Here is a 14,084-nt window from a genome sequence, read left to right as displayed (position 1 = left end):
TATTTGCCAGTTTTGCCTTCTGGGAAGAATTTTATTGGTCACTCAATGCCCAAGCAACCTAATTTCCCATGATTTTATCCACTATAGTCCATATGGTCCTTAATTTATTTTTCGACGTGGAAATGCTAAAACTGCTGCCATATGTTCAAAATTTAATCATTATTCTGAAGAATGTCCCATGTCTTCAGCTCCATGACTACTACTTCACTGAATTCCTATGCTAAAGGAAAATGTACAACCAGGCATGATGATATCTTTTGATATTCAATACATATATCACATTGCCTAATGATCTGCTCTACAGGGGATTTATACTCTTTATCTATAACCCTGGCATAATTTAATTGTAACTTTAATTCTTACAACTTTTTCATGCAATTTCCATATAAGTTTATTCTGATCAGCCAGAACCCTATCTGCAGAGGTTGATAGCAATTTTTGAACCACTTGATGAAAACCTTTCAGTTTCCTCAAATATATACAGAAATGTTTGAAACTCAGTATATGGCTTTATCAAATACAAATGCTTTATAATTCTTTTTGCATCGGCCATCACTGACAAGACTTTGTGCAGCCGTATGCGTTACTATAATAATTAAGTTCTTTTACATGTTCTGAAATTTGTCATTTGCAAGCTGACCTTCATTATCTGTTAACACTTAGTGAAGACTTACTCAGTAATAATAATGACACTTGAGATGACATCAGGGCTTATGAGATGATGAAATCCTACGATTTCACAAGTTCATTCTTTTAAAGATGACAACAATTATCGTTCCTGAGTCAAAAGCAACTAGAGCTTCCATATTTTCACCCTATTTTTGAGTCCTTTGTCCAGGGTTTATAAATAATAACTCAGTCAGTCGATATCACACACTATTGAGTAAAGCCACTACCTATTTGAGCACAATTAATTAATAAGTCAGCAACAAAGATACTTGTGGGCCGATTTAAGTTTCAGGCACTGACACAATATTTTCTTGCTGATGATTTTTATCCTAGTCATCCTCAGGACCATTTGTTTCATGAGTCGTTTCAAATACTTGATTCTTTATGCTTGGGACAATTCATAGCATAATATAATTTAGAGTCACGCTGGAAATTTAATTATTCCTGTGAATTTCTGGACTACTTTAATTGTCAGATATCACCTCAATACTGCATTTCCCTTGATTCAGGAAATCCATTAAAGGAACAAATCCCCTGCAAAAGGCTTCAGAAGTTCCATCCTAAATGGTTGCCTGTAATAAAGGCCCTTTGACTTTGAGAGTCAGTAATCATAATCATCAATACTTTTTGATCACTTCAGAAATCCCAACAAGTCCTGAGAATGTAACTGGGAAGGATTATCTCCAAAAAACATTTTTAGAGCTGCAGCCATTTGTTCAAAAAGCAAATCATTGTTTAAAACTGAACACCTATCAGAACCAATGTGCAAAGTTTGTGGACAGTCTAATAGCTTAATTGCCAACACAGACTCTAGGAGTTCTACATTGCATTTCTTAAGTCCTTTAACAAACCTGTTAAACTCTGTGACGTAGTCTTCTGTGAACTGATAGTACATCTTCCTAAATTTATCTAACATTGACTTTGCCTCATAGGTGAAAGTGAGGACTACAGATGCTGGAGATCAGAGTCAAAAAGTATTGCACTGGAAAAGCACAGCAGGAATGGTGAGCAGGAATGTTGACATTTTGGGAATTCCTGATAAAGGGTTTACGCTTGAAACATCAACTCCCCTGCTGCTTGGATGCTGCTTGACCTGCTGTGCTTTTTCAGCACCACACTTTTTGATTTTGCCTCATAGGTGTACATTAAATCATCATTTTTGTAAACTTTGTCCATAAATCATATCATAATCTGCAATATGTGTTGTTCTTTGGTGAGCTTGCTTAACAACATGGTTGTCTTGCTGCTGGCTATTCTTATTCATCATCATCACAGAATCACTGTCAAAGTTTTCTTCCTCACTCTCTTCAAACATGATTGGTATGTCATACCTTAGTCTGAGTTGGCTCCTGTTCATTTGTAATGATCATGGTACCATGATCAGAAATGATTTTGTATGATCTAGGCTGGTTGTATATTCTAGAAATCTTTGCTGGTATTCATTTACATTTGGATTTCTAACTTGCACTCTCTGCCTTGTGTATATTTTTGGTAGTTCTCTACCTGATGTTCTGCATGTCCTTCATGTCTTTGAAGAAGAATGTTCAATGTCTCAGATTGGTTAGACAATAGAATGTGGGTCAAGAGCACTTGCATTTGCCTTCTGAGCACTAATTGTCCTGGGGATAGTAATTCTTTCTTCACTGGCGCTGCAGGAAAATGCAGCAATGCAATGCAAAAATGTTGCTATGTTGCTTGACAATGGTGATAGCATGAACCAATTGAACATGAACATGACATGGGTCACCCCTCAATCTGTATACATTTCATTAAATGGTTTGCCAGTGAACTAAGATGTGTAATATCCATTCTGGCTTACTGAATCAACTGAAAATAGTGGTCATAGTGTCAGTGATGGTTGTACTCATTATGTTTCGCCGTCATCCAATAGTGGAAATTTAGGAAAAGTAAACCACTATAATGATGTAATCTTCCCCATGCACTGTGAATATATCTATTGCTACTTTTATTCAAAGAATACCATGAGAATTTGGAAGCTTGCTCTGCTTTTAGGATTGGTATGTTTGACGTGCCTCACATGCATTCTGGAGTCATTGAATATCCTGATTCATCCTGGTCAGTACACAGACTCACTGCTGGATGGATTGTATATACTGGGTGGAAGATTTTCAGATGCCTAAAGGAGCTGGTGGATTGACACTTCAGTGTGATTCCGCTAATGCATGGAATTGGATTTCCATTGTAATCTGTACATCTTTGTTTGTGCTAAATATGACTCCAAACAGTGCAGAGTTCTCCCTCTGATTCCCAGTTAATCTAATTTTGCTCGGGCACGTTGAGGCCACACTCAAGCAACCTTGGTGTCAAAGGCAGCCACTCTTACCTCAGCTCTGGAATTCAGCTCTTTTGTCTATGGTTGAACAACGTCTGAACTGAGGTCAGGAGATGTGGCCCTGGTAGAACTCAGACTGAGCACCAGTGCGTAGGTCATTGCAAAACAGATGGCACTGTTGATGACTCCTTCTATTGTTTTACTGATAATTGACAGTAGAGTGGTTGGGCTAGATTAGATTTGTCTTGCCTCTTGATTACAGGACATAGCAGGGTAATTTTCCACATTGTCTGATCGGAGCCAATGTTATAACTGTACTGGGACATCTAATTGCAACAATATTCGTGCGACCACTGTACAATTGCTGACTTCCTCTGTGACTATCAAACTTTATTACTTGTTGAGACTTGCTGGCCTCCTCTTCCTATCAGTTCTGTGGAGCATTTCTCTCCACCTCACTTAAATACAGGCTTTCCCAAAAAAAAGCCCTTCTTTAGCCTTCTGTATGTCTGATGCCTCTGATAGGAGTGTTGCCATCCCATTAAAAATGATGCCTGTCTTTCAGCTTACAAGATGACCTCCCACTCAGCAGCCTTTATGGACCAGCTATTACCCACCAATATTAATTGCTTAAAATCTGCTTTCATGTCCCATTGTCCAATGAGGCCTCTCCAGCCAATTTGGATCTCAGTTTTGGAATTTTCCTCCTTTTAAAAGACAGTCCTATATTCAGCCATGTGGTCTAGACTAAGACATTCCACAAAGGTACAGACACAGATATGGCTTGAATGATCTGGTCACAAGCTTGATTTACTGCCAATTTATAGCCAAAGTGGGACGGATCACAATGAGATGGCTTCCTATCAGATGTAAGAATAATGTTGACATTCTGTCACCACTGAATGGGCAGCAATGACACAAATTATTGACTGCTTCTCATCATCTACAGAGCTGAATACTTTATGCTGACCACTCTAATAGTACATACATATATTATATTTCAAAAGTATTTTATACATGGGTTTTAGAGAGCAATGAAAAGTGAAGAAAAAGAAACTATGGTAAGCAATTAAAGACTTTTTTTTTGTTTTCAGATACTTTTAAACACTGAATCTCCAAATAATTTCTCCAAATAATTAGGTTAGAGATCTGGTTGGTGTTGAAGGATAGCATCAAATGCTCAGTGTTTCAAAACAGGGATGGACATAGTTTTGAACTAAGTTCTGAACAGATATAGGCTAGTACAAAGGATTCTTTCTTGTCCAGTATAATTCTGCTGTCTCTCAACTTCACCTTTAAGCATGAAATATCTGACCTTATACTCCAATGATCTTACAAACACTGCATCTCCAAGTTCCTGGTTTTGAATGGGTAAATGCATGCCTATTTTCCCTCTCAAAGGACTGCCCTCATATTGTTCTTATTTATCCACTTATAGCTTGGGAATCTCATGCTCTTCTTCCCTTAGCATGAACTTTGGAATTCTCTTTCATCACCTCTTATACCTTATCTCCGTTCTGCCTCTTGATAATATCTGAAACAGGATCAGATTCCAAAATAAAAGGACCGGCTCTCCTTCACCATGCCCTCTTCCAAATCTCCATTTAACACAATTATTATTCGACAATTAGCCTTGGATATTTCAATAGAAAGCAAAATTTCAAAATTTGTTAATGATTCTTAACTTCAAGGTGTGCCCAAAAGTGAGGATGACACCAATCGACTACAGCAGGATATTGAGAGGTTGGTAAAATGAGCAGACAAGCGCTCTGCTCCTTTCTGTTTTCATTTCCCATTTAGTATCTGCTCTTCTTCTTCCTTCCCATTGTTTTGATCAATTTTTTTCCAAAGTTCCAAAACAATACAAGAACTACTACTCCAAGAAACCGAGGAAATCAGCTCCAACATTAAAAACAACTGCAAAAAAGGAGCGGCTCTTATAGCCACAATTTTCTCCCGTCCTCCACTGTGGATTACCCAGAGTCCCAGTCTAGGAGTTATAGTTAGTAGATTTGCAGGTGAGAAAAGTTGAAGGTGTAGTGGACAATGAAGAAGATTACCTCCAGAGTACAATGGGACCTTGATCAGATGGACCAATAGGCCAAAGAGTGGTGGATGGAATTTAATCTAGATAAATGTGAGGTGCCATATTTTGGTAGGACGAACTAGGGCAGAACTTATATACCTAATGGTAAGGTCCTAGGGAGTGTTGCTGAACAAAATGACCTTGGAGTGCAGATTCATAGTTTCTCAAATGTGGAGACGCAGGTGGACAGGGTAGTGAAGAAGGCTTTTGGCATGCTTGCCTTTATTGGTCAATGCATTGAGTACAGGAGTTGTAGGTCATGTTGCAGCTGTACATGACATTGGTTAGGTCATGTTTGATATGCTTGCTTTTATTGGTCAGTGCATTGTGTATAGAAGTTGGGAGGTCACAGTGCAGCTGTACATGTCTTTGGTTAGGCCACTTTTGGCAGGCTGCGTTCAGTTCTGGTCTCCCTGCTACAGGAAAGATGTTGTGAAACTTGAAAGGGTTCAGAAAATATTTATGAGGATGTTGTCAGTGTTGGAGGATTAGAGCTATAGAGAGAGGCTGATTAAGCTGGGGTTGCTTTCCCTGGAGCATCGGAGGCTGAGGAGCAACCTTATAGAAGTTTATAAAATTAGGACGAGCATTGTTTTTTTCCACAGAGTAGTGGAATCCAAAACTAGAGGGTATAATTAACCAGATTGAAACCTAGGAGGAGATGGGCTAAAAGTAAATCTAATTATGTAAGCAAATATATAATAATAGCTATCAGAGATAAGGTTGGGGAACATGGGTGTAAATGGTTCTGAAAGTGTTAAGGTGAGGGGGGTAAGATTTAAAAAGGACCTAAGGGGCAACTTCTTCACACAGAAAGCGGTGTGTGTATGGAATGAACTGCTAGAGGAAGTGGTGGAGGCTCGTACAATTGCAACATTTAAAAGGCATCTGGAAAAATACATGAATAGGAAGGACTTAGAGGGATATGGGCTAAATGCTGGTAAATGGGACTAGATTAATTATGGATATCTGGATTACAAAAGCAGGAAGGGATTAAATGACAACTGTTCAATGAACAGTTGGGGTGAAGACACAGTCATTCAAAGAACAGCAGGCAAAAGATATTACGGGGTTCTTTAAATTCATGCTGGAACCCAAACAAAAAGCAAAATCCCCTGAGGTTAATTATGTTGGGCTAAGAGGTTTGTTTCATATCATCAATGAGATTGAAAGCAATATACTGGTTTGGTTGAATTGTTTTCTTTTACTATAAACCTGAAGGGGGTTCAGATTCTAAGTATCAATGAGCTTTAAGAAGAATGGCAAACAAAAATGTTGCAACTGATCACTAAACTCCTCTCAAGACAGTTCAAGAATTGTATTGAATCAGATTGCAACACGGTGTAGAGAACAACTAGTTTTAACAAATTCAAGTCATACATTAGATGCTGAGATGATTATGAAGGGGCAAGTTCAAGCAAAATATCTGATCTTCCTACCCACCAAAAAAAATCTTCACATCAGGCACAAAGGAATCCTTAAATAAAAGAGTTAAGGAAGTAAATAAGTTGATTCCACCAACAATTCAAGACGTGAAGGTGAAAAAAATCTAAATTCATCAACAGTTTGAAGTAGAAAATCTATCTACTTCAATATGGATATCTGTGGACTGAGAATAAAAATTCACTGACACAAATTAAAGAGATGGTGCATAAAACCTTCTTGAAGGACAACTCTAATAAGAGATTAGCAACATTTGAAGAGTATATAAGGAAGAGGTGCCTGCAGGAGTGATGGACTTTCCAAGATAAAGGAGTGAGATTAAAAATCCTCCAGTTTAGAAGGGAATCATTGACCTCAGATCTTCATGAACACAGACCAAGAGGATTAAGTTCTTTCCAATAAAACTACCATTCTTTTAATTCTGAAGATAACACATTCAGGGAGAATCGTGGTAATTCCAGATTGTCTGAATTTGTAAAATCAAAAACGTAGGAGGAGATGGGCTAATGGTAAATCTAATTATGTAAAGAAATATATAATAATAGCTATCAGAGATAAGGTTGGGGAACATGTTTTATATGGGCATAAATGGTTCTGAAAGTGTTAATACTTGATTCAGTGCAATAGACATCATGCATTATAATAATGTACTGAAGACTTTAAGATAAAGTAGAATCCTATGGAGGTAAACCAAAGGCTAGGCTCTGTCAAGAGTCTTTGTAGTAATGTAGAGCCTATATTTAAACCGATGAATAGTTGGGAAGATGTAATAAACTTCATTTTGTCAACAAGACTCTTTTTGTTAGACCAGAAGATTATTCTCCCTGTACACTCTAGAACATATTCGACTTCTCAAGAACTCATACAGACACATTAGACTGCTAAAGAACCCGTACACTTAGAAATTGGGCACAACAATAAACAGGTACTGAATACAAGAACAGAGAAGTTCTACCGAGCCTGTATGACACTCTGGTTAGGTTACAAGTAGAGTGTTGGATCCAGTTCTGCTCACTACACTTTAGGAAAGATGTGATTGTTCTTAAAAGGATGCTTGGAAATTTGCCTTAGTTTAATTTGAAAAAGAAGCCTCCGTCAGTGTTTCAGTACTGAGTTTGGAGTCTGGGTTCCTCCAATTCTAGGCACTTGTGCTATCTTCACTTTCCTCATCTTACTATTGCCAACCAAGTCTTTCACTTGTCTAGGCCACAAGCCTAGAATTCCTTTTTAAACCTCTTCTCTCACACCTCTTTTTCTTTACAACATTCCTTATAAGTTACTACTTTAAGAAGGCATTTGGATACATATTTGAATGTCTTGTCCTTTGGCTTGGTGTCAATTATTGTATATTAAAATATCTTAGGATATTTTGCTACATTAAAGCTGCTATATCAATACATTTCCTGTTGCTGTTCAAATATATGGAGATGAATACAGAGTGCAGAGAGGGGCAAACATTGCGTATGAATCACTGTAGTGCTAACTATCAACAAATTAAATGGTCACTCATGACAATTTGGGAGCAGGTTATATGTTCATTCAAAGTTTCAAGATGTAAGATCACGAAGGTAAAGGAAAAGGAAAACTTCTATTCAGGAAAATTAGTCAAAAAAATCATTTTGACATTTACAGTTAAAATTATTACATTGCCTTTCCTATTACTTTTTTTTTGCAATGAAAATATGTTGGTTTTATAATTCAAATGTTTTAAAAATTAATAGTAAGATTTAGCAAGCATAAGATAGTACTCAGAGAACCCGCCACACTTTTAGGTCCATCCACTCAGTGACATTCTATATCTGTGACGTCATTGCCTTTATTGCCAAAAATATAGCACTGCTGTCCATTCTGGACTACTTTAGATCCTGCTCAGAGCTTTGCTGCACAGACTGCACTTGAAGATCGACAGTGAATGAACCAGGGCTATCTTCTCAGAGGTGGAGAGGCATTCATTGCTGCAACATTTTGATAATTTTCTGCATAGGTAAAGTATACAATGCATGTTTGTGAAGCAATATGGCAAGTTACAGGTATTGCTCTTACAGATTTTGTGGGTCTTTCCAAATTCTTGATTTTCTTTGGGAATTATTCACACCTTTAAATAATGAACTAATTCAGAATGAGCTAAAGACACTGATGCAGTTAGTACAAGGAATTTGGTTTTGCACAAGACAGAAATCATTCAACCACATTTTTAGAATGGGATTTATGAACTTCACTTTCTTCTTATATTCTTACGTATTAATTTAACAAGAACAATTAAGAATATCATTTAATTTTGGGTGCTAAAGCACGAACATTACTCAACTAAACCTATTTGGAATATAAAGAGGTTTAGCTGCGAATTTACTTTTTTAAAGATGTTTAATGCTTCTTGAGTTAATATATTATTTGCAGTCAATTTAAATGTTATAATAAAATCTCATAGCCACATTTCATTGTAATTGATTATTAATTCTTTATTATTCATATTTTTAAAAATGTAACTTTTTTAGCTTGCTAATGGAATTCTGCAAACAAGTGTTGCTTTCCAATCAATATCTCACATTTTCTTTCATAATATTTACCATTAAGTAAAAGAGAGAATTAGTTTGCAAATAAACTTTGGACTTCATAAACAGCGAAGGGTATCGATTACACAAATGATCAAATCATTTCAAACCACTAAGTACTGTGCACACCAAAAGGTATAAAGCTTTTTGATGCTAATATATTACAAAGAATATTTAATACTTTAAATAGAATTTGCTTAATGGAGCAATTATTTTACAGCTCATCCCAATATCTTACTTCAGCAAAAACTTGTGATTTTGCACTTGAGACATACATTTGTATGTAGTCTTTTGAAATTGCCAGTAAAGAGTAAGCACATCTACAATCGAAAATAGAGAAAAAAAAACTGCTCTTAAAATTATTTAGGATTGTTACTTTTCCCTTTTTAACCTTACTAGGAACCTTAAGAATTTTTTAAAGTAAATTGTCCAGTGGTATTGGTGAAGAAATTTCAATTTAGAAACACTACATCAGTGTTAAAACCCAATGTATTTTTAGATCATGGCTAGTCAAATGTTTTAATATCTGTTTATCACATATGCTGAGAGGAGTGGTGTTAGTTCCAAGCATAAATCAAACATCCTTGTAACTTGATAGTAAAGTGCTTCATAGTTGGGGATTATACGCTAGAAGTGAGTACAACTGACCAGTCAAAGATGGTTGCAATTATGTTTGTTTTGCTTGGAATTTTTTGGAAACTATTTCAGATGCAACAGATTTGTTTTTAGTTTACTTCATTAAATTAATCTCTTAATAGTCCAAATTTAACTATTAACAATGAAAAATTATTTTGACCTTAAGCTTTGGGGTTGGCCTTAGATGACTGTTGCCAAATATTATATTTAGATTTCAAATTACTATAGCCACATTCATTGCACAGCTGTTAAGCTCATTCATTGCTACTTAATTTCTGTCTTAACTACATCATGTACTTTTAAAATAAATTCTTCTGCTATTCAAGATGAGGGAAATCTGTGGTAGCAAATCAAGCCTTTTTTAGCAAAACGGGAACTTCATTGAACAGCCCGTGTGTATCATAGCATGAAGCTGAGCAGAATTAATTACATTAGCATCATGTGTTAACTTATAACATTGGAAGATCAACCTGAAATATGATTTTTAAAAAATTCTTTCTACAATTTTGAGTCTTTAAGTTGTTGAATAAGATTTTAATTGTTATGATCTCAGAGACAGACTGCCAACTTTATAAAATGGTCTGGCTAGGGTCCAGAAATATTTTACTTCAATTAAGATGAATTGTGAGATCTAAGGTAATTTGTAAGAGAATAAAATCGCAAGTTTCCATTATATACAACAAGAAAAATAAACCTTACAATACAAAGTTGGAGCAAAAAAAATCTACAATATTTATTTGTGATTTTTATTCTAATATCCATAATTAACACAGGTCAATGTGGGTACCAGACAAACTGTGGTTAAACACCCAAGACAGCATGTGAATTTCTCAGCAACCCTCTCAAACTGGGTCACCAAATCTTTTTCAATTTTGTCTCCTCTTCAAGGAATTCCAAATCTTCACTTATGATCTCCTAGTTTTGGAACTCTCTCAAATGCTGCTCCATCATGGACTCCCTTAATGGCCTGCTTGTGTCCTGGTTGTTCACTCTTGTTTCTTGGGACTGCACACCCCTGCATCCTGAAAACTGCACTCCAGGAGCTACACATGGCCACAACTCCAGATTGTCCATGGACTACTAGCTTCACCAGCTAATATTGCCCTGGGTTTCTTCGAGCTTTAATGTTGCATAGCTGCGCCAAGCAAACTCTGCTTGTGTACTTCCTTCACCCTACTCTCTGTTTCATTGAGTTAAATTATTGGCTGATGGGCCTCTCCTGAGCTCATCTGCTGCTTTCCAGGTTGTTGAAATGTCTCCTGAGACTTCTTCTTAAGCCCCTCCATCCTCCACTAAACACAGGCTTCAACTGCCTTCTCAGCAGTGCCGGTTACTGTAGCAGTTCTCCGGACTGTAGGCTCTTCCTCTGTTTCTTTCTTTCTATATGGCTCCTTAACCCATCATGGGAACCACATCTGTTATGGCTGTCCCAAGTCCCATAGTCAGGTTTTCATACCAGTCCCTATTTTGTGATCTTCCATCATCTTTCTGATGACCTGGTTGGTTGGACCTTCTGAATATTTAGATGTAATGCTGGGGAGAGCATGCATGACTCAGGACTCCCAGCTTTTATCAGTAATCTGTTTCCGTGCTGTATGACTCTATGATTGTAATGCTCGGGCTTCACCCTCAAAAAGATAAGTTTGCCTTTCTAAATGGAGTTTATTCTCAGCTGTGGACATTTTTCTGCTGTGGCCCCGCATACACTAGGACCTATTTAAGATCATTGCATTAGGGCCTTTTGGACCATCTAAAAAATGTGAGGCTCCTTTTTCATCCTATGGGTTGAATTTGAATTAAGATTTCAGAAATGAAAGGAAAGCATAATGATGTATTACATCTAGTCACCTCAAATTCATAGTTTCAACAAAAGAAAAGATTATACTTAATGAAATAAACCAAAGCACTGCGGATGCTGGAAATCACAAACGAAAACAAACTTACTTGAGGAACTCAGCAGGTCTGGCAGCATCTGTGGATAGAAAACAGAGTTAATATTTTGGGTCCAGTGACCCTTCTTCGGAACTGAACCTGAAACACTAACTCTGCTTTTTCTCCACAGATTCTCTCGACCTGTTGAGTTTATCTAAAAATTTCTGTATTTTTGTTGGCACAGTATATTTAATAAGAGAGGCCAAGAACTGATATGTTTTTGATGCCATTTTATTCCTTTTTAATGTTTTGAATGTTGGAAGTTGTTTGAGGAGCTCTATGAAAACTAAATTTAAACTAACAGGAAAGATCTGTGTGCTCATTTATTTCAGACAACCAATAAGTTTGAAGAGTGTGTTGGAGTCGAGTTCAGCTTGCTGTTATTCTGAGGTGTTGGCTCATCTGAACTGGTCTATTTCTACGCAACTGGTTGCGACTTCCTGCTCCTTAACACACTACGACCATGGATAGATCCACACAAGAGCTCTTCTTGAACTTTATGGTTGTTTTGATGACTGTGCTACTTATGTGGCTTCTCGTTAAATCCTATCAGGAGTGACCGACTGTTGCCTATGTAAAAGTAGCTCCTACAATAAATTGTGCCAGTTTGTCATGACTTCTGTTGTTTGTTTGCTTTCTCTCTAAGGAAGCTATCCAGTGGCTGCAGTGTGAAGATGATTTAACTGTGCAATTATTTGTTTGACTTCTGGTTCCTTGTATGTTACATCTTTTGTAAATGCCCTATTTTGACCCTCTGCAATTTATTTGAAAGGGCATGTGTCACCCTTTCATGATTCATGGGCATGAACATGATGGTGAAATTGCATGCAAACAGCAAAGCTACTTCACGTTATCAGCTTTATAATTCTCCATAGAAGCTCAGTCATTAGGAAAAATAGGGCTACAATTCATTAGATTCTAACAATCTTTATACTTGTTTAATTAACAAGATGGCAATGATGCTGCCCAGAAAAGATATTTTCAAGCAGTATTTTAAAACAATTCAAAGTAAGCAAACAATTCTACCGTTTCTTCCATTTGTTTCTCCTCTACTATTCCCTGCAATCTTGGTGTTACCAAGCAGAGCGATGTTGGCCTCTTTTGAGGTCTCTTCTCAATTTTCTGGTTTGAAATACAGAAACATGGGATGACGCATGCCCTTTAATATACATGGCCAGCTGTTTTGATATTTACAATACAATGTGATGGTAAACATGTGGCTTTGCTTCTCAAACAGCACTTGCCACTAACTATTCAAAGAAAAATAATGATCAAAATGATCAATGGAAATGTACTGATAAATAAATTACACTTCTAATTCAATGCTATATCATGGACATTTTGTTTTCTAGGCTTTGCTTTCACTTCTTTAACATGCCCATCCTTGAAATGAATAATTATAGATTATCTTCTCTGTTGATATGTTCCATAAGATTGGTTGAAGCACAAACTCATGGATAAAAGTAATGCTATCTTGATTAAACAGTATTGACCCTTAGTGTTCTACACATGAATATCAAAGGTATATTCACAAGTTTTTCAGTAGGCTAAAGGTCCTCATGTTATAATCTCATTGGCATTAAATACACATTTAAGCTACTTTATAGTTACCATGTTGCTTTGATCACTCTATCACAAGAGTTACTTGTACTAGTATATATAAATATAAATATATAATTAAGACAACTACTTATATTTAAAGTAATGCCAATCTTATAATCTCACCACAAAAACACATGTTCAAATATATTTCCACAAAGTAAGAGTAACAAAAATTAATTTTACTAAATTCAATGCATAGGTCTTACATGTCACTGTGTAAAAAGCTTGGGGGACAGCCAAACCCTGGTATGTTCTCCAGGGCAAATCCTTGACCAATCAGTAAAAAAATCACTCAACACCAGGTAATAGTCCAATAGGTTTAATTGGAAGCACAATGTGTGCTTTCAATTAAACCTGTTGGACTATAACTTGGTGTTGTGTGATTTTTAACTTTGTACACCACATTCCAATACCGGCATCTCCAAATATTGACTAATCAGAGTTGACTTGCCTGACTTGACTTTAAAAGTTGGCAGTTAAATATGCCTTTGGTACATCCTCCATGGCAATACCTCTACCAGTTAGAACCCACCAATCAATACCCTATTCCCAACTGTATAAACCCAATGTTGCCTTGGAGATGTTGTAATTTTACAGTTGCATCCTGATGAGTGCCAGAGGAAAACTCCTGACAACATATTTCTTTTACTTGGCAATACTCAAATTTTATATTACCCTGCACCAAACAACAATTTTCAATAAGATGGGTCGTACTTTTGCAAACATTGTTGGAATCTATAATGAGTTGGAAAACAATTAAGATTTTTAATGAAATAAATGCTGAATGCCAGCTTTAAGAATGACTTATTTGCTTACATATTTTGTTGTGGTTATAAATATTGTGTGCCTTCTATTTATTCTCCACAAAGGT

The 14,084-nt window shown here is 36.5% G+C and overlaps 1 protein-coding gene across 1 annotated transcript; it reads left to right on the top strand.

Annotated features, from left to right (window-relative positions):
* The first annotated feature begins 8,348 nt into the window (after positions 1–8,348).
* On the top strand, positions 8,349–12,227 carry LOC132816766 (sarcolipin). The gene is made up of 2 exons (XM_060826690.1): positions 8,349–8,475; positions 11,944–12,227. The coding sequence occupies exon 2, from the start codon at positions 12,075–12,077 to the stop codon at positions 12,168–12,170; it is 96 nt and encodes a 31-aa protein (XP_060682673.1). The 5' UTR covers positions 8,349–8,475; positions 11,944–12,074; the 3' UTR covers positions 12,171–12,227.
* The last annotated feature ends 1,857 nt before the right edge of the window (positions 12,228–14,084 follow it).

Source organism: Hemiscyllium ocellatum, chromosome 6, assembly GCF_020745735.1.
Source record: "Hemiscyllium ocellatum isolate sHemOce1 chromosome 6, sHemOce1.pat.X.cur, whole genome shotgun sequence".
Classification (NCBI taxonomy): Eukaryota; Metazoa; Chordata; class Chondrichthyes; order Orectolobiformes; family Hemiscylliidae; genus Hemiscyllium; species Hemiscyllium ocellatum.
This window is presented reverse-complemented; position numbering and strand designations above follow the sequence as displayed.